Below are 24,995 nucleotides of genomic sequence, written 5' to 3'. Positions count from 1 at the left end.
AATCAAAGATAGTATATGATAAAAATTAAATTATTAAATATGAAAAAAATTATAAACTGAATTTTAATAAAGTCAATGGGGTGTAAGCTGCCCTTGTCAGCTGTGCCCCCATCCACCCCTTAGTTTTATGGTTCTTCTCAGATATTTTTCTGAGCTTCTATTTTTTTTAATTAAATTTTACATAAAATAAATGACATTTTGATATCTTATTTATAAAAAATATTCAGTTTTTAATTTTTATGATTTTTTAAATTTTAATACTCTTAGTTAAAAATTATTATTTTATTAGTATTTATTAATTTGTTATTTTTTATTATTAGTTTTTTAATTTGAATTAAATTGAATTGGATTTTAATTGGTATTTATTCAATTTAATATTTAAGTTTTAAATTTCTTTTTAACTGAGAGAGGGGGGAGGGGAGCATAAATCTGTTCTTAGGAAATGACGGGGAGCTACTGGAGTGACTTGCAATTTTCTTACTTACATTTTAATAATTAGAATGTTGGACTTAAAATTTTAATAATACTTAGCTGAATTTGGTTATTATTAAAAGAAACCATTACAATTTATTTTAATTATAAAAATAATAATGTTTAATTCAGAAGGCCTCACGAAGTTAACATAGCAGAACTTCACTTTACATGATACCGTAATTCATAATATCTCCAGATGATCTCAACAATAATAAAGACTTGCTAAGTAATATGGAGAAATTTTTAGGTGCTCATGTGCGTTTTGTCAAAGGATAAGTTTTTGGGATGCATTATAATCCAATTTGCTTCATAAAATTTTTTATAATAATACACTTATTAATAACAATACTTACATCAAGTTCTCCAATTATATATAACCATGTGTTATATTTTTAAAATATTAGTATTTAATAATATTTAATTATAAATCTTATTTATAAGTTACTTCCAATACTCCCTTCAGATCCTATATATAAGCTTCACTTTTAGAAAAAGATATGGTCCAAAATATAAGCTTTGTTTTTTAGTTTGTCTGAGAATTTACTATTTTTTTCTTATTTTGTCTTTAGTTGATTGTATTTAATACTCCATCTCTCTTATTAATATTATCTCCATGTAATCTCTTCCATCATTTTTTTTATTTATTTTCTCTCTCATTTACTCTCTTAATAAATAAAGGCAAATTTGAAAAAAAATTATATTTCTAACCCATTTATTACTTTTAACTAATTTTAACTACTAGTTCGTTAAACGTGATTCAATTATTTGAAGCTTATATATAGGATCGAAGGGAGTATGTTTTATTAGAACCAAGAAAATCTTTAAATTTTATTAACTCACTTTAAAATTTAATAACTTTACAACTTTAATTATTTACATTTAACATACATTTTACCCAAAAAGTTCAAAGTCTATACAAATAATAAATGAAGGATAATGATGTGACTTATTAATATGACCAAAAAACAATTCTCTCTACCTTATAATCAGATCACTATTTTAGAATGAGAAATTGACCATTAATGATTTAGGAGGTGTATTAATGACATTTAAGAACATTAAAATTTTCATTGCTAAAAAGGCACCGCATTATTAATTGCGAGATCCAAATTCATTATTATAGTGGTTGTCCAACTGCTATATATACAGCCCCAGCTGAAAAAGGCCGAGCATCCTTCAATTTTGGGAAATACAACACAATCTCCATAAAAATCCGATCCTGCTAGCTCCAACGCTGATGTCGCAGGTAAACGCACAAACACTAATCAATCACCCTATGGTTCTTCTCTTTTCATTAATCGTCGAATAAAAAAAAAACTAAAACCCTGATTATTCACACAGGATTAGCTCTAATTATGAACAAAGTCATGACGGCAAAAGTGAAGAGTACCAGTAATAAGATCAACCAGCTCCTGAAAAGTGGACATTTAGAGCCAAAGCAAGAGAAGGCACTAAGATCATGTGCTGAGTCATACAAGATCATGATAGATGTATTTGTTCCCAAAATCGAGCGAGCTCTGGAATTAGGAAACCCAAAACTTGCAGAAGGTGCAACTCCTATGGGACTCGACGCTAAAGTTTGCGAGGAAGGATTTTCTGGCAGCACTTCTCCGCTTACAAATGAAAACAAAGCTCTGCGTGATCTTGCTGACGTTACTGTTGCTATTGTTAGGCTATTGCTATAAGAACCCAAATGCCTGATAACAAAGATTTAATTAATAAAGATAATATTTTATATTTCCGCTTTAAAACGCTGAAAAACATTTTTACATAAAAATACTAATCAAATAATAGTATGGATATTCATCCAATCTTTTTGTATGCATGTATTAAATATTTTTGAAAAATGATTAAGTTATGTTGGCACAAATTAATTAAGATACGGATTGAGATTTCGGAACAAGTTTCGGTGCTCATTGCAGTGATGAGCACCATAATACTTAATAAATCTTAACCATTTAAATTTAATACAAACGATTGAGATTTAATTTTTTATGTCAGTTTTTTTTAAAAAAATATTTACCTTTAATAGATAGATAATCCCAAATAGATGTAATTTTTTTAACTGTTAGTTTCTAAAAAAATAATTTCTTTATTTAAAAATTATTATTGAAAATTTTAAATCTAAATCATTAAAAATATATTTAAGTAGTGTAGATTTTACTTATCGTAGTATTTATTATTATTTATTATTGTGACGATCACTGAAATTGATTTCATGAGACTTCAGGACTTGAATTCTTTTCATCAAATGTTATACCCCAATCATATCTCTCCTTCACAATCTAGACCGTACAATAAATCAAATGGTCTAGAAAAAATTGACAAAACTTTAGAAAATCACAAATAAAATGAATATTGGTCCTTGGATACATCCAACCGTGGAAAATGAAAACGGAAAAAAAAAAAAAACAGGTCCAAGGGAATATTCCTAACAATGGAAAGAAATTTTCAGCTACTCCAGAAGCATCATATCCGATCATTTATACTCTTTCACAATTTCTCAAAATCTGTATTAAAAATATCATACTGATAATTTAACAAGCTGAGGCCCCAGTCGGTCAAACTAATCATGAATAAATTAATATGAACATAGGCTTAAAATGAAAAAAATTATAATAATATATACAACAACAAAATAAATAATTAAATATAAAGAAAAGTAACAGTATATAGTAAGAGAGACAATATTTATTGGCACTCCATGCATCCAAAATGTACATATTCATTTGATAATTTAAAATTTTAGAAAACATCCATACAAAATTGTGTCGACCATGGTCATACGGATCCCACTTTTTTTTTGTGCCTAGCTAGTTTCAAGTGATATGCGCCTTCTTCATACTCCAAGCACTCAATGTGGTGATCTTAACGTCAGCAGCGCCAATGTGGGGTAAACTCTGGCTGTGATCACTGCCTTACCTTCTCCTCCAAAACTCTCCACTACTGAGTGATCTATCTGTGAAAAATAATATGGACAATCACGAACACTATTATATAAGGATCTTGAAATAACAAAGAATGAAGCTTATGGATAGGATAATGATTTATTGCAACTCAATCCAAGCTTCTGACTGAGAGACTCTCCTGATAAGGGTCAACATCAAGGAAGGTCCCATAAGTGGTGAGATCATTGTTCTTATTCAATGAAGACCTGTCAAATTTTTGCTTCTTTATGCGAGATAAGGAGCGGAGAAATTTACGAATTGATACAAGTTTAATTTTTAAAGGGGAATGGGCACAAACCTGCTTTGATCCCTACAGAAGAGGACCAAAGGTTTGCGTTGGTGCATGAAGATTCTGAAGAACACGGCGGCGTATTCTTTCAAGTCTTCTGAAGCAAACACAAGCAAGCCAAAAGGTCCCAGACCACCTCTTACTGCTGCACCCTTTCTGCTACAAAGAAGCTGAGGCTTCACCCAGTAATCCAACACTTCTGCCTTCCCAAACTCATTTGCTTCAAATGAAACTTCAACATCAGCCTCCACATGTGTTGAACTCATCTCAAACTCATTATTCCAAATTATTTATTATAACAAACGTAAAGGAGGGTTCTTAAGATTTACTTGCGCAGCTGTGACGCCAGTAACTTGGATGTGTTGGCCAACCTTGAGCACCCTGGTTGGCCAGCTGATTGGTTTTGCTCGCAGCTTCTCAATTTTGACCACCGGCCATTGCACCAACTGATTCCCTGACTTGTGAAGCCAAATCGCCCTTGGTATGGCCTACAAGTCACATGTTATAATTAATTCAAAACATTCTGTTTAGTAAATTTATGTTGGTTCAATTTCGCACTAAATATAGATAGAGAGGTTCTAGATACACACGTCTTCAACCTGACATTTTTAAAAGTATCAATGAATTTGTTTTAAAGCAATATAAATATACCGTCCGCTTACAGGTATTCCTGACCATCCACTATTGAGATAAACAGCATCGATTGAGGATTCGTTGACCCAGCCTAACAAGATCCTTCTCTTCTTGGCATCATCAAAAAAACGTTTTGGAAGCATAATATTTTCCATGATCATATCTCAAGACAGAATCAACATTTTGGAATCCGGTATCCGGGACAAACTTATCCTTCTTAGCATCATAAGTCCCGATGAGATAGCAATCATGTTTATAATCGTCCAAACTGACATTAAGCACATGCCTAACAAAAGGTCCATCAACAGAAGTATAAACGCCAAACGTGGAGTTGGACAACACTGGAAAGAAATCAGGACACTCCCACATTCCAGTGCCTTTAGCGGAATGAATAGGGTGTTTGGCTTTAACCCAGTTCACAAAATCTTTACTTCTGTATAATAAAGCCACCCCTGTAGTGTTCCTTTGATTCCCAACTAGGACTCTATTGTGCCCATCTTTGCCTAACCAAGCAGTGGTAGGGTCCCTGAATGAGCTTGAATTGATTCCATTAGCCCTAGTTGGAGCCATTAAGGGGTTCTGAGGGATCTTAACCCATTCCTTGAGGTATGGATCTGAGGCATTTTTGGGGAAGGCCAAGTTTTGGACTTGAAGTTTGTGTAGGTCAACTCCAGTATATAAAATGGCAGGCTTGCCACTTGGAAGAATCGTGGTCGATCCTGACCAGGTACCATTGATGTCAAATGGCTCAGATGGATAGATGGCGGTGCCTAATATGGTCCAATCAACGAGATCCTTTGATACTGAATGGCCCCACACTATCTTCCCCTGAACCCACTCAGCACCTTCGGGGTTGTACTGGTAGAACAAGTGATGCAACCCCTTGAATCTCATAGGCCCTGAACATATATAAAAGTGGTTATAAGATTCACTCGAAGAAAATACACAAACACACGATTTGAAATATATTTTTGTTTATTTTAGACCTCATGTATTATATATATTTGATAATATATAATTGACTCTAAACAATGAGTTGGCAGACAACAAAGTTACAAATCTCTGCTGCAATCATGTCTAAACAATGCGCTCCTAGGAGCTCTCAAGTCTTGTCATCATATTTAAGCAATAATATAGCTAAATTTAGGCATTACAAAAAGCCCCATTTTTATATAATTTAATAATACCAGATATTTTCCAATTGCGTTTTTCAATATTTCTCTCTTACCTCGCCTTTCCCAAAATGGGAAATGGGGCTGCCAAATAATGATAGATGGAAGTTGAGCTTCAAGCCATAAACTCTCAAGTTGATTGTTGTATAAATAATACATTGATTAAATACGTAATGCGTAGCTAGACTTCATAAAAAATTTAAAAAAAAAAAAAGGAAGAAGAAGAAAGAAGAAAGAAACAAAGCAAAGGGTATAGAAGTAACCAGTGGGATCTGCAAAACACGCCCGGATGTCCATTTTCAACGTACCGTGTCAAAAATGACAAAACAAAGAGACGAAAAGAACAAAGTGTGAGAAATACGAGACAACAAACATTGAAAGAGAGGAAAATAAAGAAAGGAAAGGAGGTAGAGTATATACCGTTGATCCAGTTTTTGGGCGGTTGAAAGTGGAAGGCAGTTCTATAGGGTTGCCTTGATGATTCGGTGTTAACGTTGTGGACACAGGGGGCAACAACGAAAAAGGAGATGGCCAATACACAGACTGGAGAGATGGCCATTGTTTTAGTGTTTCTGCAGATTTGACAGATTTAGAATGATAGTTATACATGAATCACGACGGTACATATAGTATATTGGAATCTGAAAACATACACATAGGAATTATAATTATAATAACAACAAAAGCTGAAGCTTCATTACACAATCAGATTAGAAATGCAAGTACCGAAGGATTGGATTTGAAGGGGTTTTCTGTTTCGGAAGACTCAGATTCAGAGAACCAAAGGTGGTGGTGCCGTGAGGTTGTTCTGGGAGACTAGCGACTGGAGCAATCCGAAGTCGGAGATGAAGGTGACGATCGATGAATTATTGAATTTAAAGGCATGCAATGAGGGTGTGTGTGTCATTTCAAACATGTTTTTTTTTTTTTATAATAAGAATTTCAAACGTGTTTATTTTAATATATGAGAACTCTCCTATAGGAGCTTACAAGTTTAATCCGCTTATAACCTCATATTATTAGCTCCTACCTTTTCACTTATAGCAAGAAAATTAGAGGAATAGACTAATGAAAAAAACTATATTTATTGAAGAGAAGTTTCAAAGTTGTAATATTTAAGACGACTAAATATTATAATATAAATTTAAAAATATTAAATTGTCTCTAAATAAATCTCACTATATTTTAATTCAATTATTGTAATTTAATAGCAATCCCAAAACTTACTTTCATTTGAATTTGTATTTTTAAATATTAAAAATATATTGTAGTAGTAGTAATAATAGTAGTAGTAATAGTAGTAGTAGATAATTTCCCAATTGACTTTTTCTATATTTTTCTCTTGCTCTGCCATTCCCAAATGGGAAATGGGGCGGCCAAATAATGTCAGATGGCAGTTGCGCTTATTATAAGAGACAAATAACCGAAGTATGTTGATCAAAAAAATAGTTAAAATTAGTTAAGAACAATTAATGTGTAAAAAGTATAATTTTTTTTCCAAAAAAGCCCTCATTAATAAGGAGAGAGAGCATGAGAGAGAATAATTAAATTATTAAAAGAGAGAGAAGTGGGAAGGAGAGAGTATGTGAGTTGGAGATAATAAATATGGGTAAAATAGGAAATCAACACAAAAAAGTAGAGACAACTTTTAAGTGTCTCTTATATATAGGAACATGTCATAAGCATCAAATGTCTCTTATAATAAGGAACGGAGGAAGTATCATATAAACAATATATTATTTTATTAAACATACTTATCCTCCTATCCAATGCGGATTTGAACTAGTGTGGGTAGTAAAAATGTGGATACATGAAGATTTGAACCTAATACCTTAATTAAATATGTTATGTGCAGATTGACAAGGGATAATTATGTTGAATGGCCAAGATTTAAGACTACTTAGTTTAAAATCCCTTGAAAATTGAAATTATTATTAAGGACGAAATCGTTATAAACATATTTAAAATGACTCATACACCCTCGCTATGGCATGCCCGCCCTCATTATATAATTATCGTCCCCCTCGTCCTCCGCGCTTCATATTGCAGCCTAGGTTTTCTGAGTCTGAGTCCTCACAACAGAAACCCCTTCGGATCTAATTCTTCATTATTTGCATTTCTGTTACTTTAGTTTCTCAAGTCACTCAAACTTGGATTTTGTAGTTTTGGCCTTCTTCCTTTTCTCATTCTCTGAAATTTCCGCGGCTGCCACTTCCTTGACACTGATTTGGTTGCGTAACATAAGCTTCAGTTTTTGTTGTTGTTAAATAATACCTGTGTCACCGTTGTGACTCGTAACTTCCATTCTCATGTCTCAGATGTGCAGAAAACACACTATAGCAATAGCCATCTCTCTAGTCTATATATTGGCCATCTCCTACTTAATTCTTGGCCACCACTATGTCTGCACTGAATCAAGTCAACCTTACAGAACAACATACCATTTTCAACTTCCAAAGAATTGGATGAACAATGTAGATAGAATACCTTTGATCCAATTCTTTGTGGAGGTTGAAAATGGTATGTTGTTCTTGCATAGAACACAAGAAGCAGAGAGGGGGTAGTCGCAGCCAATTCCAAAACCGAGTCAGAATCGGAAGAGGCAGAGAGTGGAGATGACAAACAGAAGCCAGCGAGGCCATTACCACAAGAGCGCGAGTCATCCCGTACATTTTCTTCCTCCCCAACTTGTTGCCGAACGTGGACTGACTGAGAGTAAGTCTATCTGGAGCAGAAGGTTTTTCTTTCTCTTATGTCGTTTAATTAACCAAAAAAATATCACGGGCTAGCCAAATCAGTGCTAAGGAAATAGCAGGCATAGATACACCGGAAAATTAGAAAAAGAAGACTTAACATAAAGTGATAAGAGAGACGATGGAAATTAATTAATCGGAGAGAGATTGGAGTTGCAGAAACTTTGATTTCCAATTTAGCAGTGCCTTAACGAAAGTTCATCAATATAACATATATCTACTTTCTTGTTTCTCAAATCTGATAGATACCTCGGGTCAGGCAAACCAGATGCCCATCCAGCCAAAGCCATAGCATTTTGTAAGAGGCAGGGTGAGGCTTGAGGGTTTCGGAAAATCTTTCAGTTCCAGCAAGCATGGTATATCTTTCAGCAGCATAACAATTCAGTTAGACTAAACGGCTTGAACAATGAATTTCACATCAAAAAGTGCTGCCTACTATTAAACTAAACAAATATATTACCATATTGAATAGTTAACTTAAACTACACTATTCTTTTCAAACCAAAACATGAAACACAAAATGATGTAATGATACGGCAAAATACATAACAGTAGTAGTATTGACATTTGACATTACAAAGCCTACAATATGCATTCACTGTCCAGTAGTCTGTTCACTCTTTCAATATTAATCCTGCACCTCATCTTCTTCAAGCTCCAACTCCTCCTCCTCCTCCTCCTCACTGTTTTCCACTTCCTGATCCTCTTCTTCATCATCAACAATGAAGCCTCCCAATGTCTCATCTTCTTCATCTTCAACAGTTTCATCCACGCTAGGAGCTTTCTTTCGTCCAGAACTTTTACCACCTTCGCTGTCCTTGGTTTGTTTATTTTGGTCTTTTGACCGAGTAGAGTACCCAGACCTTCTTACTTTCCTCACGCTTGCGACAAGGTTTGTATCCTCTTCACTTTCCACAGTCCAGTCATCATCTTCATCTTTGTTGTCTTTACCTTTCTTTCGCTTTCTTCTGATGGTCGGCCTCTTCTCTTCAAAATCATCCTCATCTTCATCATCCTTGTTAGGTTCCTCCAGGAACCAGTTCCAACTCTTCACATTGAGGATCTTGTCCTTGGGATAGTGGTCAAACTCGTGCCCCATCACAACAAAACCAAACTCTGTAATCACAAAATTTGCCACAGTAAATAACTAAATTCCACTATATTGTTAATCAATGACCAACATAACAAATTATTTTCTTTCCAATGGAAAAAATTTCATTGAAGGTACTATTTCCAAGAAGTCATGTTGTCCGAAGAAAAGTAAAAATTGTTGATCATCATTCCATTATCGGGGTTGGTGGGGGAGGGGGTGTGGAGACAAGCATTAAAGGAGGAAAAATAGACAAAGAATACAGTAAAATATGTGCACCCCAAGTTTTGATTAAATTAGTATTTTGATCCTGTTATGTTATTTATCATTCTTTTATTTGGTTGCTTAACTAGGTTCGTTTTCTGCAGAGTTGGTCCTTATCAACAAATTCATATAATGTACAGTACAGTCAGTTTCATTTACAGATGTGTATTGCAGAGTCCACACAGCATCTTTCGAATTTGTTCACTTGATGGAAAAAGCTAATGGCCTCAGTTAATTCGATTTTGAAGTTAGATTATCAATTGAACACAAAGAGCCAAATCAAAACAATGAACAATATTTAAAAACAAAAAATTTATAGTCCCGAAACTAAACTTACATTCATCCAAATGACCTATCTTATCGAGAAAACAGAGTATAGAGAAATTAAAGATTTAGTCAACGGCTCATTACCTTTAACAGGATCAATTCCTGAAACATCAATGTCTTCCATGTCAAGCCCATTACTTGAACACTCGGAAACCTCCTCCTCAGTATTCGAAACAGTCTTCTTCTTTCCTTCTTGAACTTTACTGTCTTTCAAATCGAACCAAACGGGCGCCTTCCCAGACAAACAGAAACGGTCGCCAACCTCCATCTCATCTTTCTCGAACTTCCTGAATATCCGAATTCCTCCATCGTTCTTGCTAAACACCCAAATGGGGTTCCTTCCTATAACTTCAAACGAAACCCTAGGCTCTCCCCCGGCATCGCTCTTCTCAAGCGAGCTTCTCAGCTGGAGCGAAATGTGACGGCGAGAAACGGTGCGGTCGTTGGTGTTAAACCCTGAGCCTCGTCCAAACAAGATATTACCAGAGGTTCCCAACACAAGTTTGGTACCATCTTCGCCTTCGACCTCGACCCCCATGGCCATGGATTTCCCCTTCGAGGCCACTCCATCTCGGCCTCGGCTCAAGTTGGGTAATTTACAGTGGCGGTTAGAAAGAATTATAATGGTTAATTAACTTTTACCATAAAATATTTACAACTAAATTTTCATTTTAATTAAAAAAATTTGATCGTATGGGTTAAATTTGTTTTTTTTCCCCCCCTCGGGTTTGCTTTGGTCGGTCTTGGGAGCGTGGAAATTGAGAATTTTGTGGTTCAAAGCCAAATGACTCATCTTGGGGAGTGGATCAAAGCGGAATTTCGGTTAAACTAGAGGAAACAAATTGAATTAGTATTACAATGTGACAATCATCTGGAAAATTTAGCAAACGCATTCCTAAATATTGTTTTTTCAATAAGAGCATTCCTAAATAATTCTATTACAATAGTTCGTTAGACGAATCTAAAAGTTCAACTGACTAAAGAACCTTTAAAAGCAATGGAACACAAATTTTTGGTGCTTAGTTTCCATTCAGTTGGGATTTCTTAATGCTCCATGCCGTGATGTGAGGCACTGTCGAATTATGGTCAAATCAATCATAAAAAATTATATATGTTTTAAATAATATAGACTAAAAAAAATTATAATAATAAAAATAAATCTTTAAATTTGGAAAAGTAACATCCAGTAAGAAAAAAAGACAATATTCGTCAGTAGTACATAAGACAATATTCATCAGCAGCCCATAGTTTTCAACCAAAATATATATTCCTATCTGATTAATTTATAATTCTAAAACACATAAATACTCCGTGCAAACTTATGTCAAACTCGGTCATATTGACGATCCTACATTTTTTGTGCTACCTCTCAGTTGATTTGTGCTTTCTTCATGCTCCAAGCATTCAATCTGGTGATCTTAACATCAGCAGCACCATAATTGAAGGCATAAAGGTGAGCCTCATCATTGATTGCCAATGTTCGGTAGACTCTTGATGTGATCACTGCCTTGCCTTCTCCAAAACTCTCCACTACTGAGTGATCAATCTGTGAAAATATGGACAAAGCACACACATTATTATACAAGGATCTTGAAACAATAATGAATGAAGTTTATGGATGTCATTGATTTATTGCAACCCATCATACCAAGCTTCTAAGTGACAGATTCTTCTGATAAGGGTCAGCATCAAGGAAGGTGCCATAAGTGGTGAGATCATTGATGTTATTCAATGAAGACCTGTCAAAGTATTGCATTATTTGCATGTAAGAGGCAAAGCATAATTGGGAATTGACAAATCGGTATCAGTTTTGGACAAACCTGCTTTGATCACTACAGAAAAGGACCAAAGGTTTGTGTTGGTGTTTGAAGATTCTAAAGAAGACAGCAGTGTATTCTTTCAAGTCCTTTGAAGCAAAAGCAAGCAAGCCAAAAGGTCCTAATCCACCTTTTACTGATGCACCCTTTTTGCTGCACAAAACTTGGGGGTCCATCCAATTTTCCAATACTTCTGCCTTCTCAAACTCCTTTGCTTCAAATGAAACTTCAACATCAGCCTGATCATTCCGAACCAAAAAAGAACAAATTTCATGTCAATTCAACCTTAGTAGTTTTAGACTATAACTAGTATAGATACCAAACATGCAGCATTATCTGTAGCAACAAAATATTAAAAAGGAGAATCACAATGAGATCTCAAGAAAGAAAAAAATTACAAAACAAGTTTTAAATATGGTCATTCTCTACTCTAAAACTTATCATTACAGGCTGCTCAAATTGTTATTAGGATTTTTTAATAATTATTTCTCTTCTTTAGGACTTGATTATAATTCTAAATAAAATAAGTAAATATTATCTGTCTAGATAGATCTTGTCCATCTGCCTATGCATAATTGCATATATAGATAATTAATATATAAAATAAATAAATAAAGAAGGCGGGTTCTCTCTTGTTTTTTTGGGACCAAAAGAAGGCAGGTTTTTGAGACTTACTTGTGCAGCAGTGACACCAGTGCCTTGGAGATGTCGACCAGCCTTGAGCACTTTGATTGGCCAGCTGATTGGGTTTGCCCGAAGCCTCTCAATTTCAACCACTGGCCATTGCACCAACTGTTTCCCCGACTTGTGAAGCCAAATTGCCCTTGGAATTGCCTGCACACCACATGCGTTCAAAATATTTTATTTATCTATCTGGACTCTGCACATGGATTCTAGCTAGATTCAGCCCATTATCATTAGTTTAATCATATACCCATTAATTTATTAACTTACATGGATCCCTGACCATCCTTTCTTGATATCATCTGCAACACTTGAGGATTCGTTGACCCAGCCTAACAGGACCCTTCTCTTCTTTGCATCATCATAAAACGTTTTGGAGGCATAATATTTTCCATAATCATACCTCGAGACAGATTCGATACTCTGCAACCCCGTGTCTGGAAGAAACTTGTCCTTCTTCACATCATAACTCCCAATCATATAGTAATCGTGCAATTTACTACCCAAACTAACCTTAAGCACATGCCTAACATTAGGTCCATTGACAGATGTATCAATGCCAGACATGGATTTAGACAAAACTGGAAAGAAATCAGGACACTCCCACATTCCAGTGCCTTTAGCTGAGTAAAGAGGATGTTTGGCTTCAACCCAGTTCACAAAATCTTTACTTCTATATAAGAGTGCCCTGCCTGTAGTCTCTTTTTGGTTCCCAATTAGGACTCTATAGTACCCATCTTTGCCTAACCAAGCAGTGGTGGGATCTCTGAATAAGCTAGAATTGATTTTGTTAGCCGTAGTTGGAGCCATTAAGGGGTTCTTTGGGTTCTTAACCCATTCTGAAAGGAATGGGTCCGAGGCATTTTTGGGTAAGGCCAAGTTTTGAACTTGTTGGTTATTTGAGTCAATTCCTGTGTATAGGATGGCAGGTTTGCCATTTGGAAGAATTGTGGCGGATCCTGACCAGCATCCGTTGATATCAGACGGCTGAGATGGGTAGATGGCTAAGTCAAGTGGGGTCCAATTTACAAGATCATTTGATACAGAGTGAGCCCACACAATGTTCCCCCAAACAGAGCCTTTGGGATTGTATTGATAGAACAAATGGTATAAACCTTTGTATCTCATTGGTCCTGCGCATAAAATTGACGTATAAAAGTCAACTTTTCCACCTATGGCATACATTGGATAAAGAACCCACTTGCATGTGGACATCTTCAACATTTCGTGTATTCCCTTAGTTGTTTTTAAGCATAATTATTTATATTTTTTTAATTTGGTCACCGGTTATATTAATATGAAGATGACAGTTGTGTTTTTGTTTTTTTTTTTTTTACCAAGACAGTTGTGTAATAAAAGTATATAAAAAAGCATCTGCAAGTGACTAGCATTGACAACCTCATATACTGTATGGAAATTCAACAAAATTCGTTTGAAAACTGCATGAATTATGCACAGGAACTGCACAGAAGTCACACGAAAATTTTATGGATTGCGTGAAAAATAAAATTTCTATTAGAAATTTTGCAACTTCGATGAGACGTCCCAAGTTTTCGAATATTTACCCGTTGGACGGCAGATTTTCTACATCTCAAACATTTTAACTAAGCTCCATTCAACATATATATGCAGTCACATTCATAAAATATCATATTATTCGAACTGGAAAGCTGTATATAAGAAGGAAAGAGAATAGAACTAACCATTGGGATCTGAAGAGCCAAAACACAGAGGTCCATTTCAACACACATATATCATGTCCAATGACAGGACAGAAAGAAAGCAAGAGAACATAATGTAAGAGATACGACAAAACATCGAAAGAAGAAAGAGAGTAACAAGGAAAATAATCAGGAAAAGAAAAGGACTTTGTTGAATACCGTTTATCCAATTCTTGGGAGGTTGGAAGTGGTAAGCAGTTCTGTAAGGTTGATTTGAGGAGGAAGAAGAAGAAGACACACTTTGAAGGTTTCTGTAAAGTTGGTGGGTGGCTTCAATGTTATTAATAAAAACACAATGCCCAAGAATGTAATAGAAGATCGCGAATACACGGATCTGATAGACAGCCATTGCTGTAGAGTTTGTAATTTGTGGGAATAATAATGGAAGAAGCTCGACCTCGATCTGCTATACAGAGAGTTGAGTCGTAAGAAATGAGCATTCGGAATCAAGAAATGAGTTGACCTGATATGAATACTGCCAACTTGTTTGAATTAAGAAATAAGAAAAATGATCAAAGATCATGCGGGAGAAGCATCCACAGAAATTAACATGTACTACCTCCGGTCCTTAATATAAGATCTTGTTTGACTTTTATTTTGATCCTAATTATAAAATCCCAATCCACTTTATCTCTCATACTTATGTATTTTTTTTCTAACATAATCCTTTTAATAACAGTAGTTCTACCTAATAAACTTGATTAGTAAGGATATTTTAGGAAACACAATACATATTTATTACAAATAGCTAACTTAACTTATTTCTTTAATCTTCCCAAATTAGTTAACTAGCTCTTATAATTAGGACCGGAGGTAGTATTGAATAATATGCAGTAGAAGTTGAATGTCTATATATGAAAGACTAAGAGCTTCTTCATCTTAAGATCCCAAAAGTCAATATTTATGGGACTTCTCAGGGAGCAGTTTGTTTAGGTTTGTTTTTTGTTAGAGCTAATGTCATCTTGTGTAAATTTTTATCAGTATGTAAATGTAACATATATGTTTGAATTTTTTTCAGTAAATTACGCAACCGTTTGAATTAAAGACGCCATGATACGGAAAGAATAGAAAAAGGGACATATATGACATCGCGTTCGGTTGCCGACTAAAGAAAGCAGAAAGGCAATGAATAGTAGAAGACGTGTTATTATTATGGACTTGAATTTCATTGCCACAGAATCAAACAGTGTTGATACAATTAATTTCAGTGATATGTAAAATATTATTAAAATAAAAGTGTTATTATTACTTTAATTACTTTGCTGACACTACTGCTTACAACGGTACGGTGGTCTAATGACAGGTTAGTGGTGGTTCAATCACCATCCAACTACTAGCTAGCAAAAATAATTGGTTTATTAAAAATAGTTTATAAGTAACTTTTTAATTGTAACTTGTGAAGTACAAGATAAACATATGAGAGAGAGATTTTGTTTCGGTTTAATGTGTTTATAAGTGTTTTTAAACGTTTTCACAAATAGACCTAATATCTAAAGGTTTAGTCAAAGTTGGTCAAATTTAGCTAAAGGGCATTTTAATTATTTCATATGTATAGGACATGACACTCTTAGGGGCAATTCACTGTACTTAATTATTTGTCATTAAGTTGGACATATTTATCATTTTTCTTCTTAAAACATAAATGAACAGAAGGAACTACTTTCTTCATCTCAAAATTTATACGCAACTCATCACTTCTCTCTAGATGAAATGATGATAGTATGTCAGGCATTTGGTCCAATTAATACTAAACACCTATTTAAATCTTATATAAGTATGAAGTTATGGGCTGGTGAGTTTTTTTTCCCCCTGTTGAGGGAAAGATCGGGGAAAAAAAGATAAAAGATGATTGTATAAAGTATAAACAAAGGTTTGACTGAAAAGTCAGAAATATCAGAAATGACAAATCATTCACGCTAGAGTGCGGATGAAACCCAAACTCTAATTATATTTGAGGGAACAAATCATAATACAAAGTGACAATCGCCCAAAAAAATCTAACTTTTTTACTATACTTGGAAGCACAAGCAAAATGAACATTTATAAAATTAAAAAATACTCCTCGTAATGAATCTAGCTAGTATTATTATATCCCACTTTTTTTGTGCTTGGTCTCAATTGATTTGTGCTTTCTTCATGCTCCAAGCATTCAATCTGGTGATCTTAACATCAGCAGCACCATAATTGAAGGCATAAATCTGAGCCTCATCATTGATAGCCAATGTGGGGTAAACTCTGGCCGTGATCACTGCCTTGCCTTCTCCTCCAAAACTCTCCACTACTGAGTGATCAATCTGTGAAAATGGACAATCACCCTCATTATATAAGGATTTTGAACCAACAAAGAATGAAGTTTATGGATGCCATATTGATTTATTTGCAACTCACCAAGCTTCTAAGTGAGAGATTCTCCGTATAAGGGTCAACATCAAGGAAGGTCCCATAAGTGGTGAGATCATTATTCTTATTCAATGAAGACCTGTCAAAGTATTGCATTAATTTGCATGTGGGACAAAGCATAATTGGGAATTGACAAATTGGAATAAGTTTTGGAAGGAGAAGGAGAAGGATGAGGACAAACCTGCTTTGGTCACTACAGAAAAGGACTAAAGGTTTGTTTTGGTATTTGAAGATTCGGAAGAAGACAGCAGTATATTCTTTCAAGCCCTTTGAAGCAAAAGCAAGCAAACCAAAAGGTCCTAATCCACCTTTTATTGCTGCACCCTTTCTGCTGCACAAAACTTGGGGGTCCATCCACTTTTCCAATATTTCCGCTTTCTCTAACTCCTTTGCCTCGAATGACACTTCAACATCAGCCTGTTCACACCCACACAGAAACGAATATATTTCATGTTTATTCAGTCATTCCAATTTTAGACTATGACTATAATTTGGCTACCAGACACGTAGGATTTGTCTTTGTACGAATTTTTCTATTATTAGCAGCCAAAAACCATATAATATGAAATTCTTACGCGTATTTAGACATTTTAAATTTCACTTTTTTCATGATGATTTTTCCCCTTAAAAGTTATTTTATTGGGCCTCCAACGCTAAAAGATATTATCATATTCAACGTTTCAATATAAAATTTTGTAGTATACAGTGTTACTTAATATAACATATAATACAGCCCCGGAAGCACCATCGAAGGATCTTGTCTACATAAATCTCTTGTTTTTGCCTTTTCCATGCCGATACTTTGAGTTCACGTGATCTTATTAAACTGGCCTCATTATTCTATATTACTATGCTACTTAGGATGCCGAGAAAATAAACAGCGAAACAGATTCCTTAAGACTTACTTGTGCAGCTGTGATACCAGTGACTTGGAGATGTTGACCAGCCTTGAGCACTTTGATTGGCCAGTTAATTGGATTTGCACGCAGCTTCTCAATTTCAGGCACCGGCCATTGCACCAACTGCTTCCCTGACTTGTGAAGCCAGATTGCCCTTGGAATTGCCTACAAACCACATGTCCATTATATATTATTCAAAACCACATGTATTTTCTCTCTTGACTAGACTAGCATATATTTGCATTCGGTTCAACTTTGACGTCTCTGCATATATATGAATTCTCGTTTCAACCTTCATGAGCTGGCTATCTCATATTTTAATCTATCCTTGCGTCTTCAACTTGACGTTTTTGAATGCATCAATAAATTCGTTGCGTGCAAAGCAATAGAAGTTATAAAATATATATTTCTATCCACTTTAGTTAATTACTTACATGAATCCCTGACCATCCTTTCTTGATATCATCAGCAACGCTTGAGGATTCGTTGACCCAGCCTAACAAGATCCTTCTCTTCTTTGCATCATCAAAAAAAGTTTTGGAGGCATAATATTTCCCGTAATCATATCTCAAGACAGAATTAACATTCTGGAATCCGGTATCCGGGATAAACTTATCCTTCTTGGCATCATAAGTCCCAATCAAATAGTAATCATGTTTTGTATCGTCCAAACTAACCTTAAGCACGTGCCTAACAAAAGGTCCATCAACGGAAGTATCAACACCAAACATGGACTTAGACAAAACTGGGAAGAAATCAGGACATTCCCACATTCCAGTGCCTCTAGCAGAATAAAGAGGGTGTTTGGCTTTAACCCAATGTACAAAATCTTTGGATCTGTATAACAGTGCCATCCCTCTGGTGTCCCTTTTGTTCCCAATTAGAACTCTGTAGTGCCCATCTTTGCCTAACCAAGCAGTGGTAGGGTCTCTGAATGAGCTAGAATTGATTCCATTAGCCCTGGTTGGAGCCATTAAGGGGTTCTGAGGGATCTTAATCCATTCCTTAAGATATGGATCCGAGGCATTTTTGGGGTAGGCCAAGTTTTGGACTTGTTGGTTATTCGGGTCAATTCCTGTATATAAAATGGCGGGCTTGCCATCTGGCAAAATCGTGGCCGATCCTGACCAACACCCGTTGATATCGGACGGACGAGATGGGTAGATGGCTGGGTTAAGTGGGGTCCAATTTACAAGATCCTTTGATATAGAGTGAGCCCACACAATGTTCCCCCAAACAGCGCCTTTGGGATTGTATTGATAGAACAAATGGTATAGCCCTTTGTATCTCATTGGTCCTGCACGTCAAAGTCATGCATAAAGTCATCTTTTCCCATCCTCTCACGTATGTAGGACAAAGACATAATTTGAGTGAATAACTAAAAAAACTGAGAGTTCGGTTAAGCATAATTTTTTACCAGTTTTTGTTATTGTAGTTTATATTAATACAGAAAATGACAATTATTCTTAATAAAGAACATGAAAAGCATATATTTTCTATCTGGTATAAGCATATTTTTTTGGCAAAAACAAAAACTGAAAGTATTTCTTGTTCTACTTTCTTTATTATTAAGACATTGATTACAGGAAACAAAATAAAATAAATATTGCAAGGACCATGTGGTAATTTAATTTTAGAAAAAATATACAAGCACATCATATAAATTTTTATTAATAAAGCTTTGTTGGAATTACATATACACAATTAATTTTATGTCTACATCCTTATTTAAAATAACTTGAAATGTAACGACCGTGTCCAAGGATAAAGGCCTTTCAATATCATTCGGCCATCAATCCTTTTCATTCGTCTCGTCTTTAACACACAGAATATTTCTGTGTTTTGATTCCTAATCTTATTTTTATGAAATTTCCTGCGTTGGAACTAGCGTTGAATAAACATTAAGAAATCTGGCATTTTGATAGCTAGTTTTCTACAATAACACATATGCATCTTGCTGGATCTAAAATTTCTACGTTTCAAACATTTTGATTTGACTAAGCAAGATTCAAAATGTGATGTCACATTCATATATTTTCTGAACTGGCCTGATCAAGAAATAAAAGTACTGCAATATAGGAAGGACTTTCAGAGGATAGAAGTTACCATTAGGATCTGCAGAATCCAAACAACGCAGAGTTCAATTTCAGCAAATCGTGTCCGATGAGAGGAGAAAGAAAGCAGAAGAGCAAAAAGTCAGAGACATGACAAAACATGAAACTAAATTAGAAGAATAAAGAGAGAGATATATGAAGCAGTTAAGTACCGTTGATCCAATTCTTGGGTGGTTGGAAATGGTAACCTGTTCTATAAGGTTGATTTGAGGAAGAAGATACAGTTTTAAGGTTTCTATAAACATGGTGGGTGGCTTCAATGTTCAGAACACAATGGCCAAGAACCAAAGAGAAGAAGATGGCCAATACACAGCAGATTCGAGAGACAGCCATATGTTTTTGTAGGGTTTGCAATTTGTGGGGATGACGATACAACCTTGATCCTGATCGACTATATATAGAGAGAGAGTCGGTCATGATTCATAAAAAAGATTAACAAGATATGTTTGCCAACTTGGTTGAATCAAGTAATAAGAAAAATCAAAGATCATGTGGATTAACCATCCAGGAAATATAATTATATTATTGGATAATATAAAAGTCAACTATATGGAAGAGTGAGAGTCAATAAAATACAAATATATTATTTTTCTCAACGCGGGACTTTGCAGGGAGCGATTGCTTCTTGTTTACGTCCGTTTATTATTGGACTAATTTCATCTTCTGTAAATTTACATATATACATCATCACTGTATAATTTGTACTATTTCACATCTTCTCAAATTTCTCTACTCATGAAGTAACTTCTGGCTTCTGAATACTTTCAAAAATAAGTAAATGAAATCTCGCAAGTTTAAAATCATATGAGAAAGTAATAATCACGTAACCTTCAATTCGGAGACAACATGGAATGGGCTGAGACGAAATGAACAGAAAAAGAGATCAAAATTAAAGATGGTAATGTTTGACATGTATATGCAAGATATGATATATCGTGTAAAGTTGCTGACCAAGAAAAGCATAAAAGCAATGAATTGGACTTATCCAGAAAACGTGGTTGATTATTTATTTATATATAAATATATATAACTGTCACAGAATCAAAGATTGATCACGATTAATTTCAGTAAAAGGTTATGCATTATTGATGAAGGCCGTAATAATTCTTTTCAACGTGTTCGTCTGCTAAACTTTGTAGAATTTTCATGAACAAATTGATATGGTTAATTAATTGGAGGCCATTATGATGTCCAACTCAGAACATATCCTGCTTATCTTGATCATGCTTTGAAACTAAACTAAAAATTAAGTATGGCGTGTTCAATCTTCAGTTACTTATTAACAAGTATATTTGTTAGTCACACATACATATATAAATATTGGATTAATCTCTTAAGATTTTTTATGAATTTTCAGACAATTTTGTTTGACAAAAAATTTAATACTGTAATAATTAATTTTATCATAAATTCAGAATTTTTTTGAGGGAATGATAATTTCAAGGAAATCATTGAATAAAATGTGATGAGGTGGTAGTCAGCTATACAAGTTAATTGAAAAGGATGAAATTTCTAGCAATGTATAAAAGTGGACTATACATAAGAAGAAACGTAAAAGGAAAGTATTCTTTGACCAGCCATGGGCCTGACAATTTATTCAAAAACCTTGAATTATCAGTTTGAAAACATGGGATTAAATTCAACACATCTTAATCCCAAAAAAAAATTAAAAAAAATCAACGCACATGTGTATCCTGGAGGAACAATGAAGTAGCAGATATCTGGGCGGGCCATCTTAAACGTTTGTTTGTTGGGCCAGCTTATTAAAAAAAAAAAACAAACTGTTCTATGTCGGTCTAGCTTGAACCTTTTTTTCAATGAAACCATTAATGTCTCAACTATTAAGTAAAATTTAAAAAATTAATTTTCTCTCTTATTGTTTTTATTCGTGTCGGATAAATCACTTTATAATTTTTTTTTGGCAAATCCTAATTTCATATTTTTTGCTCTCTCTGATTTTATAATAATGATAATTGGGTATCTTGCGGGGTGTAATATTAACTAGTCAACGTTGTACAAAAAGTTTTTATATTACACACACACACACACATATATATATGCATAACGGTGCATCACGCATCTTCCATTCTTTTATCGTGTTACAATTAATAACATTGAAGTTTTTTTTTTTCCTTTGAATGGGCACGGACTCAAAGTCGACAACATCTTTATTTTCTAATTTTAGAAGGAAAAAGCACAAGAAAGGGAGAAATATAAAATACTGAAATTGAAGTTATATCACAAACAGTTAAATATGAACAATAGTGGGTAATGAAAATGGAAATAAAAATGTAACTATAATAACAATATTACATAATTTCATCATTGTAAATAATTTAATGTATTGTTCTTTCTTTTCACACAATTATATTGCTCTGGATCATTAACGTTTCTTGCTTTTGAGCAAAATATTAAAATTGAAAACTTCATGAGATCGTTTTTTGTCTACGCTGGTGATCGATCATGTTTTGTGAAATCGCGTTAATTATCAGTATATCAATATATATATATTTATAACAAATCGTAAGTATTTATAATTTACGAATAATAACCATACTTTTCATGTTCCGTATAATACTGGGAAAAAAGTGTCTAATCAAATTAAGGGGCAGAAATGATCATTATAGGCGAAATATATTGCATGAATTTTTTTTTAAGAACAAAGAACAAGTTATTATCATATGTATTCATGAATAATATAATTTCTTAAAGTTAATACGCTTTATATATTTCGACTAGCTATTTTCACACGTCTCTGCTCTCCTTTAGATAGCTTTCGAGTTGAAAAGGTGACGTTTAATTTCTTAACTTTAAAAAATTGGTTCCCTCCGTTGACTTTATACAATTATCATACGTGTGGATATATCTAGTAATAAATAATAATAATAATAATAATAACAATAAAAGAGGTCTAATATTCCGTCCGTCATTTGAATTCCAAATCGGCATTCAACACTGAACCTGGGTTTCTCCAGCTTTTCTGGGTCTGTCCTCATTTATTTATATATGTTTTTGTTTTAATTATTCCGATATTCTCCAGCCAAGGCATTATTTTCCAACTGCAAAATATTTTCCCTCCCTCCAAGAAATACCAGAAAATTTTTAAATAAATTCCATACCCAATATATATATTTCGATCATCATAATATATTTTAGTCGTTTATGAAGTATACTGAGCAATGGAAATCATTAAAATAATGAATATGAAGCATAGTCTTATGATATGATATGGGCACAGAAAAGTGGAGAGCACATTCCAGAAGCAAATTCTCTTTTATTATCTTAATTAACAAAATTAGTCAATTCAGGTTTCGTACCTTTCTTTTCACACGCACGTACAGGACAAGAGGGAAACCAAAAGCAAAAAGGGAAAAAAAAAAAAAAAAGGTCAAGATCTTATACGTTCATTATTCCAATTCCTGTGTGTACTTTTACCTTAGTACTTCATTTCAAAGTATGAACTAAAAATCTGACCAAGAAAAAAAGAATGAACTAAAAAAATTTTATCTTAAAAACATCGGAAAAAAATTAAAAATTTTAAAACCTACCCTTTACACTTATACTCCTCCGGTCTTTATTATAAGACTCAATTTGACTTTTTATTTGGTCCTAATTATAAGACCCAATCCATTTTATTTCTTATATTTATGCATTTTTTTCCAAGATAATTCTTCTAATAATGATAGTTTAAGCCAATATACTTAATTAGTAAGGATATTTTAAGAATGACAACACTTATTTATTATAAATAACCAACTTAACTTACTTCCTTAATCTCCTCAAATAAGTCAATTGGGTCTTATAATTAGGATCGGAGGAGTATATATGTAGACACACACACGTGGGTACGACTAATTGATTCGATAATTCATATGAAAACAGCTTTCTTCAATATTACTTGCTTGTGGACACATGTTTCATGCAAATCTCCCAGAAACCGACCTCATGGCTGTTCCGCTAGCCTATCGTGACAAGGTGAAGAAGCACATAATTAAATATACTTAAAATATTTTTGTTTTCAAACTATTATATATATTAATTAGGTGACTTGCATTTTTCTTCAGAAAGAGATTACTGTTTCAGATGAACACAGATGGGAGAAGAAGACAATGAATGATTGCATTATTCTCTTTGTTGAGGAAATATATATATTCAAAGGGAATATTATGTGGCCATGAGTCATTTTTTATATTTTTAATTGTTTTTCAATATATGCAGTCATGTGTATCTGATTTTCTATTGTCACGTTTAAATTTATAATAATATGATAATCACAATTGTAACATATTAGAAACTTGGAGATATCTTCTTGAAAAGAAATATAATTGATATTATAAATAAATTTATATATAACAAGTAATCTATATCGGAAAAAAATCGATATCATTGCCCACTTTCTTATTCATATTTATTTAAGCTCCTGTCATTTTCTTATGGGTTATTTATTGTTTATGAAAGAACGCATAGTGCAGGCCCAAAAGAATTGGTATCTTTCTTATTTAGCAGAATAATGGTCCATTACAAGTTGTAACCACAAAGGTCCTCCTATTTATCTTCGGTGCAAGACAACCACACCGAATTGAAACTAAAACTAAACCTGAATGGGCCCTTGGCCCAATAACTAAAATACATTAGTATGTTAACACCCCCCCTCAAGTTGGAGGGCGAAAAATATCTACAGCTCCCAACTTGAACAACATTGTCCTCAAGGTCTCTGCCTTAACAGACTTAGTGAGTAGGTCAGCCTCTTGTTTAGAAGAACGAACATGCATTAGATTGATCAGCCCTTGCTGGACTTTCTCTCGCACGAAGTGACAGTCGATTTCTATGTGTTTCGTGCGCTCATGAAATACAGGATTCGCTGCTATGTGCATGGCCGCCTTGCTGTCACAATGAACATCAACTGGCTTTAATTGATTGATGTTCAAGTCTTTAAGTAAACCGACCGTCCACACTATCTCTGAAACTGCAGATCCCAATGCCCTATACTCAGCCTCTGCAGAAGAACGTGACACTGTAGCTTGTTTCTTTGTTTTCCACATGATCAGTGAACCTCCCAGCTTCAACAGATATCCTGTCACAGACCGCCTAGTAGTTGGGCAAGCTCCCCAATCTGCATCACAGAAACAAGTCAGGTTTAAATTCCCTTCAGTGCTCAACAAAATCCCTAGTCCAGGTGTCCCTTTTAAATATCTTACTACACCCACTGCAGCAGCCATATGTGACTTTGTTGGTGTGTGCATAAACTGACTTAGTGCCTGCACAGAAAAGGAAATGTCAGGACGGGTTGTTGTGAGATATATTAAACGTCCCACCAAACGTCTATAACGTTCTGGGTCTCTCAAAAGGTCCGCCCTCTTATCTTTCCTTTCATCATAGGCTCTCAACCTTAAATTCTGTGCCATTATCA

The 24,995-nt window shown here is 34.3% G+C and overlaps 4 protein-coding genes and 1 pseudogene across 5 annotated transcripts; 1 reads left to right on the top strand and 4 right to left on the bottom strand.

Annotated features, from left to right (window-relative positions):
• Window positions 1–1,841: 1,841 nt before the first annotated feature.
• Window positions 1,842–2,159, top strand: LOC114753879 (cell wall / vacuolar inhibitor of fructosidase 1-like). Its single transcript, XM_028942584.1, has one exon. The coding sequence runs from the start codon at window positions 1,842–1,844 to the stop codon at window positions 2,157–2,159; it is 318 nt and encodes a 105-aa protein (XP_028798417.1).
• Window positions 2,160–3,328: 1,169 nt separating this feature from the next.
• LOC114753878 (beta-fructofuranosidase, cell wall isozyme-like) lies at window positions 3,329–6,006 on the bottom strand (annotated as a pseudogene).
• Window positions 6,007–8,733: 2,727 nt separating this feature from the next.
• LOC114753889 (mitotic apparatus protein p62-like) lies at window positions 8,734–10,490 on the bottom strand. Its single transcript, XM_028942594.1, has 2 exons — window positions 10,035–10,490; window positions 8,734–9,385 (listed from the first exon to the last, which is right to left on the bottom strand). The coding sequence occupies exons 1-2, from the start codon at window positions 10,486–10,488 to the stop codon at window positions 8,898–8,900; spliced, it is 942 nt and encodes a 313-aa protein (XP_028798427.1). The 5' UTR covers window positions 10,489–10,490; the 3' UTR covers window positions 8,734–8,897.
• An 829-nt stretch (window positions 10,491–11,319) lies between these two features.
• LOC114753888 (beta-fructofuranosidase, cell wall isozyme-like) lies at window positions 11,320–14,521 on the bottom strand. Of its 2 annotated transcripts, XM_028942593.1 has the most exons (7): window positions 14,332–14,521; window positions 14,155–14,163; window positions 12,722–13,584; window positions 12,443–12,601; window positions 11,771–12,006; window positions 11,599–11,689; window positions 11,320–11,496 (listed from the first exon to the last, which is right to left on the bottom strand). In XM_028942593.1, the coding sequence occupies exons 1-7, from the start codon at window positions 14,519–14,521 to the stop codon at window positions 11,320–11,322; spliced, it is 1,725 nt and encodes a 574-aa protein (XP_028798426.1). The 2 variants fall into 2 exon arrangements, with proteins under 2 accessions (XP_028798426.1, XP_028798425.1); XM_028942592.1 differs by lacking the exon at window positions 14,155–14,163.
• A 1,573-nt stretch (window positions 14,522–16,094) lies between these two features.
• On the bottom strand, window positions 16,095–19,938 carry LOC114753887 (beta-fructofuranosidase, cell wall isozyme-like). The gene is made up of 7 exons (XM_028942591.1): window positions 19,738–19,938; window positions 19,578–19,586; window positions 17,906–18,768; window positions 17,478–17,636; window positions 16,754–16,989; window positions 16,561–16,651; window positions 16,095–16,466 (listed from the first exon to the last, which is right to left on the bottom strand). The coding sequence occupies exons 1-7, from the start codon at window positions 19,916–19,918 to the stop codon at window positions 16,287–16,289; spliced, it is 1,719 nt and encodes a 572-aa protein (XP_028798424.1). The 5' UTR covers window positions 19,919–19,938; the 3' UTR covers window positions 16,095–16,286.
• Between the last annotated feature and the right edge of the window lie 5,057 nt (window positions 19,939–24,995).

Source organism: Neltuma alba, unplaced genomic scaffold (assembly GCF_004799145.2).
Source record: "Neltuma alba isolate B1F8T4 unplaced genomic scaffold, ASM479914v2 tig00008233_pilon, whole genome shotgun sequence".
Lineage (NCBI taxonomy): Eukaryota > Viridiplantae > Streptophyta > Magnoliopsida > Fabales > Fabaceae > Neltuma > Neltuma alba.
Note: the sequence above shows the minus strand (reverse complement) of the source record. Positions and strands in the feature narration are given on the sequence as shown.

What these genes read in the sequence shown, in the direction of transcription:
- LOC114753879 (XM_028942584.1), top strand. Translation starts at nt 1,842, where the DNA reads ATGACGGCAAAAGTGAAGAGTACCAGTAATAAGATCAACCAGCTCCTG.
- LOC114753888 (XM_028942593.1), bottom strand. Translation starts at nt 14,521, where the DNA reads ATGGCTGTCTATCAGATCCGTGTATTCGCGATCTTCTATTACATTCTT. An exon ending in AAGGATGGTCAGGGATCCAT is followed by an intron (nt 12,602 to 12,721) that starts GTAAGTTAATAA and finishes TGTGGTGTGCAG; the next exon opens with GCAATTCCAAGGGCAATTTG. An exon ending in TTCTGTAGTGATCAAAGCAG is followed by an intron (nt 11,690 to 11,770) that starts GTTTGTCCAAAA and finishes ATACTTTGACAG; the next exon opens with GTCTTCATTGAATAACATCA.
- LOC114753887 (XM_028942591.1), bottom strand. Translation starts at nt 19,918, where the DNA reads ATGGCTGTCTCTCGAATCTGCTGTGTATTGGCCATCTTCTTCTCTTTG. An exon ending in CTGGTATCACAGCTGCACAA is followed by an intron (nt 16,990 to 17,477) that starts GTAAGTCTTAAG and finishes GGGTGTGAACAG; the next exon opens with GCTGATGTTGAAGTGTCATT. An exon ending in TTCTGTAGTGACCAAAGCAG is followed by an intron (nt 16,652 to 16,753) that starts GTTTGTCCTCAT and finishes ATACTTTGACAG; the next exon opens with GTCTTCATTGAATAAGAATA.
- LOC114753889 (XM_028942594.1), bottom strand. Translation starts at nt 10,488, where the DNA reads ATGGGGGTCGAGGTCGAAGGCGAAGATGGTACCAAACTTGTGTTGGGA. An exon ending in AGGAATTGATCCTGTTAAAG is followed by an intron (nt 9,386 to 10,034) that starts GTAATGAGCCGT and finishes TTGTGATTACAG; the next exon opens with AGTTTGGTTTTGTTGTGATG.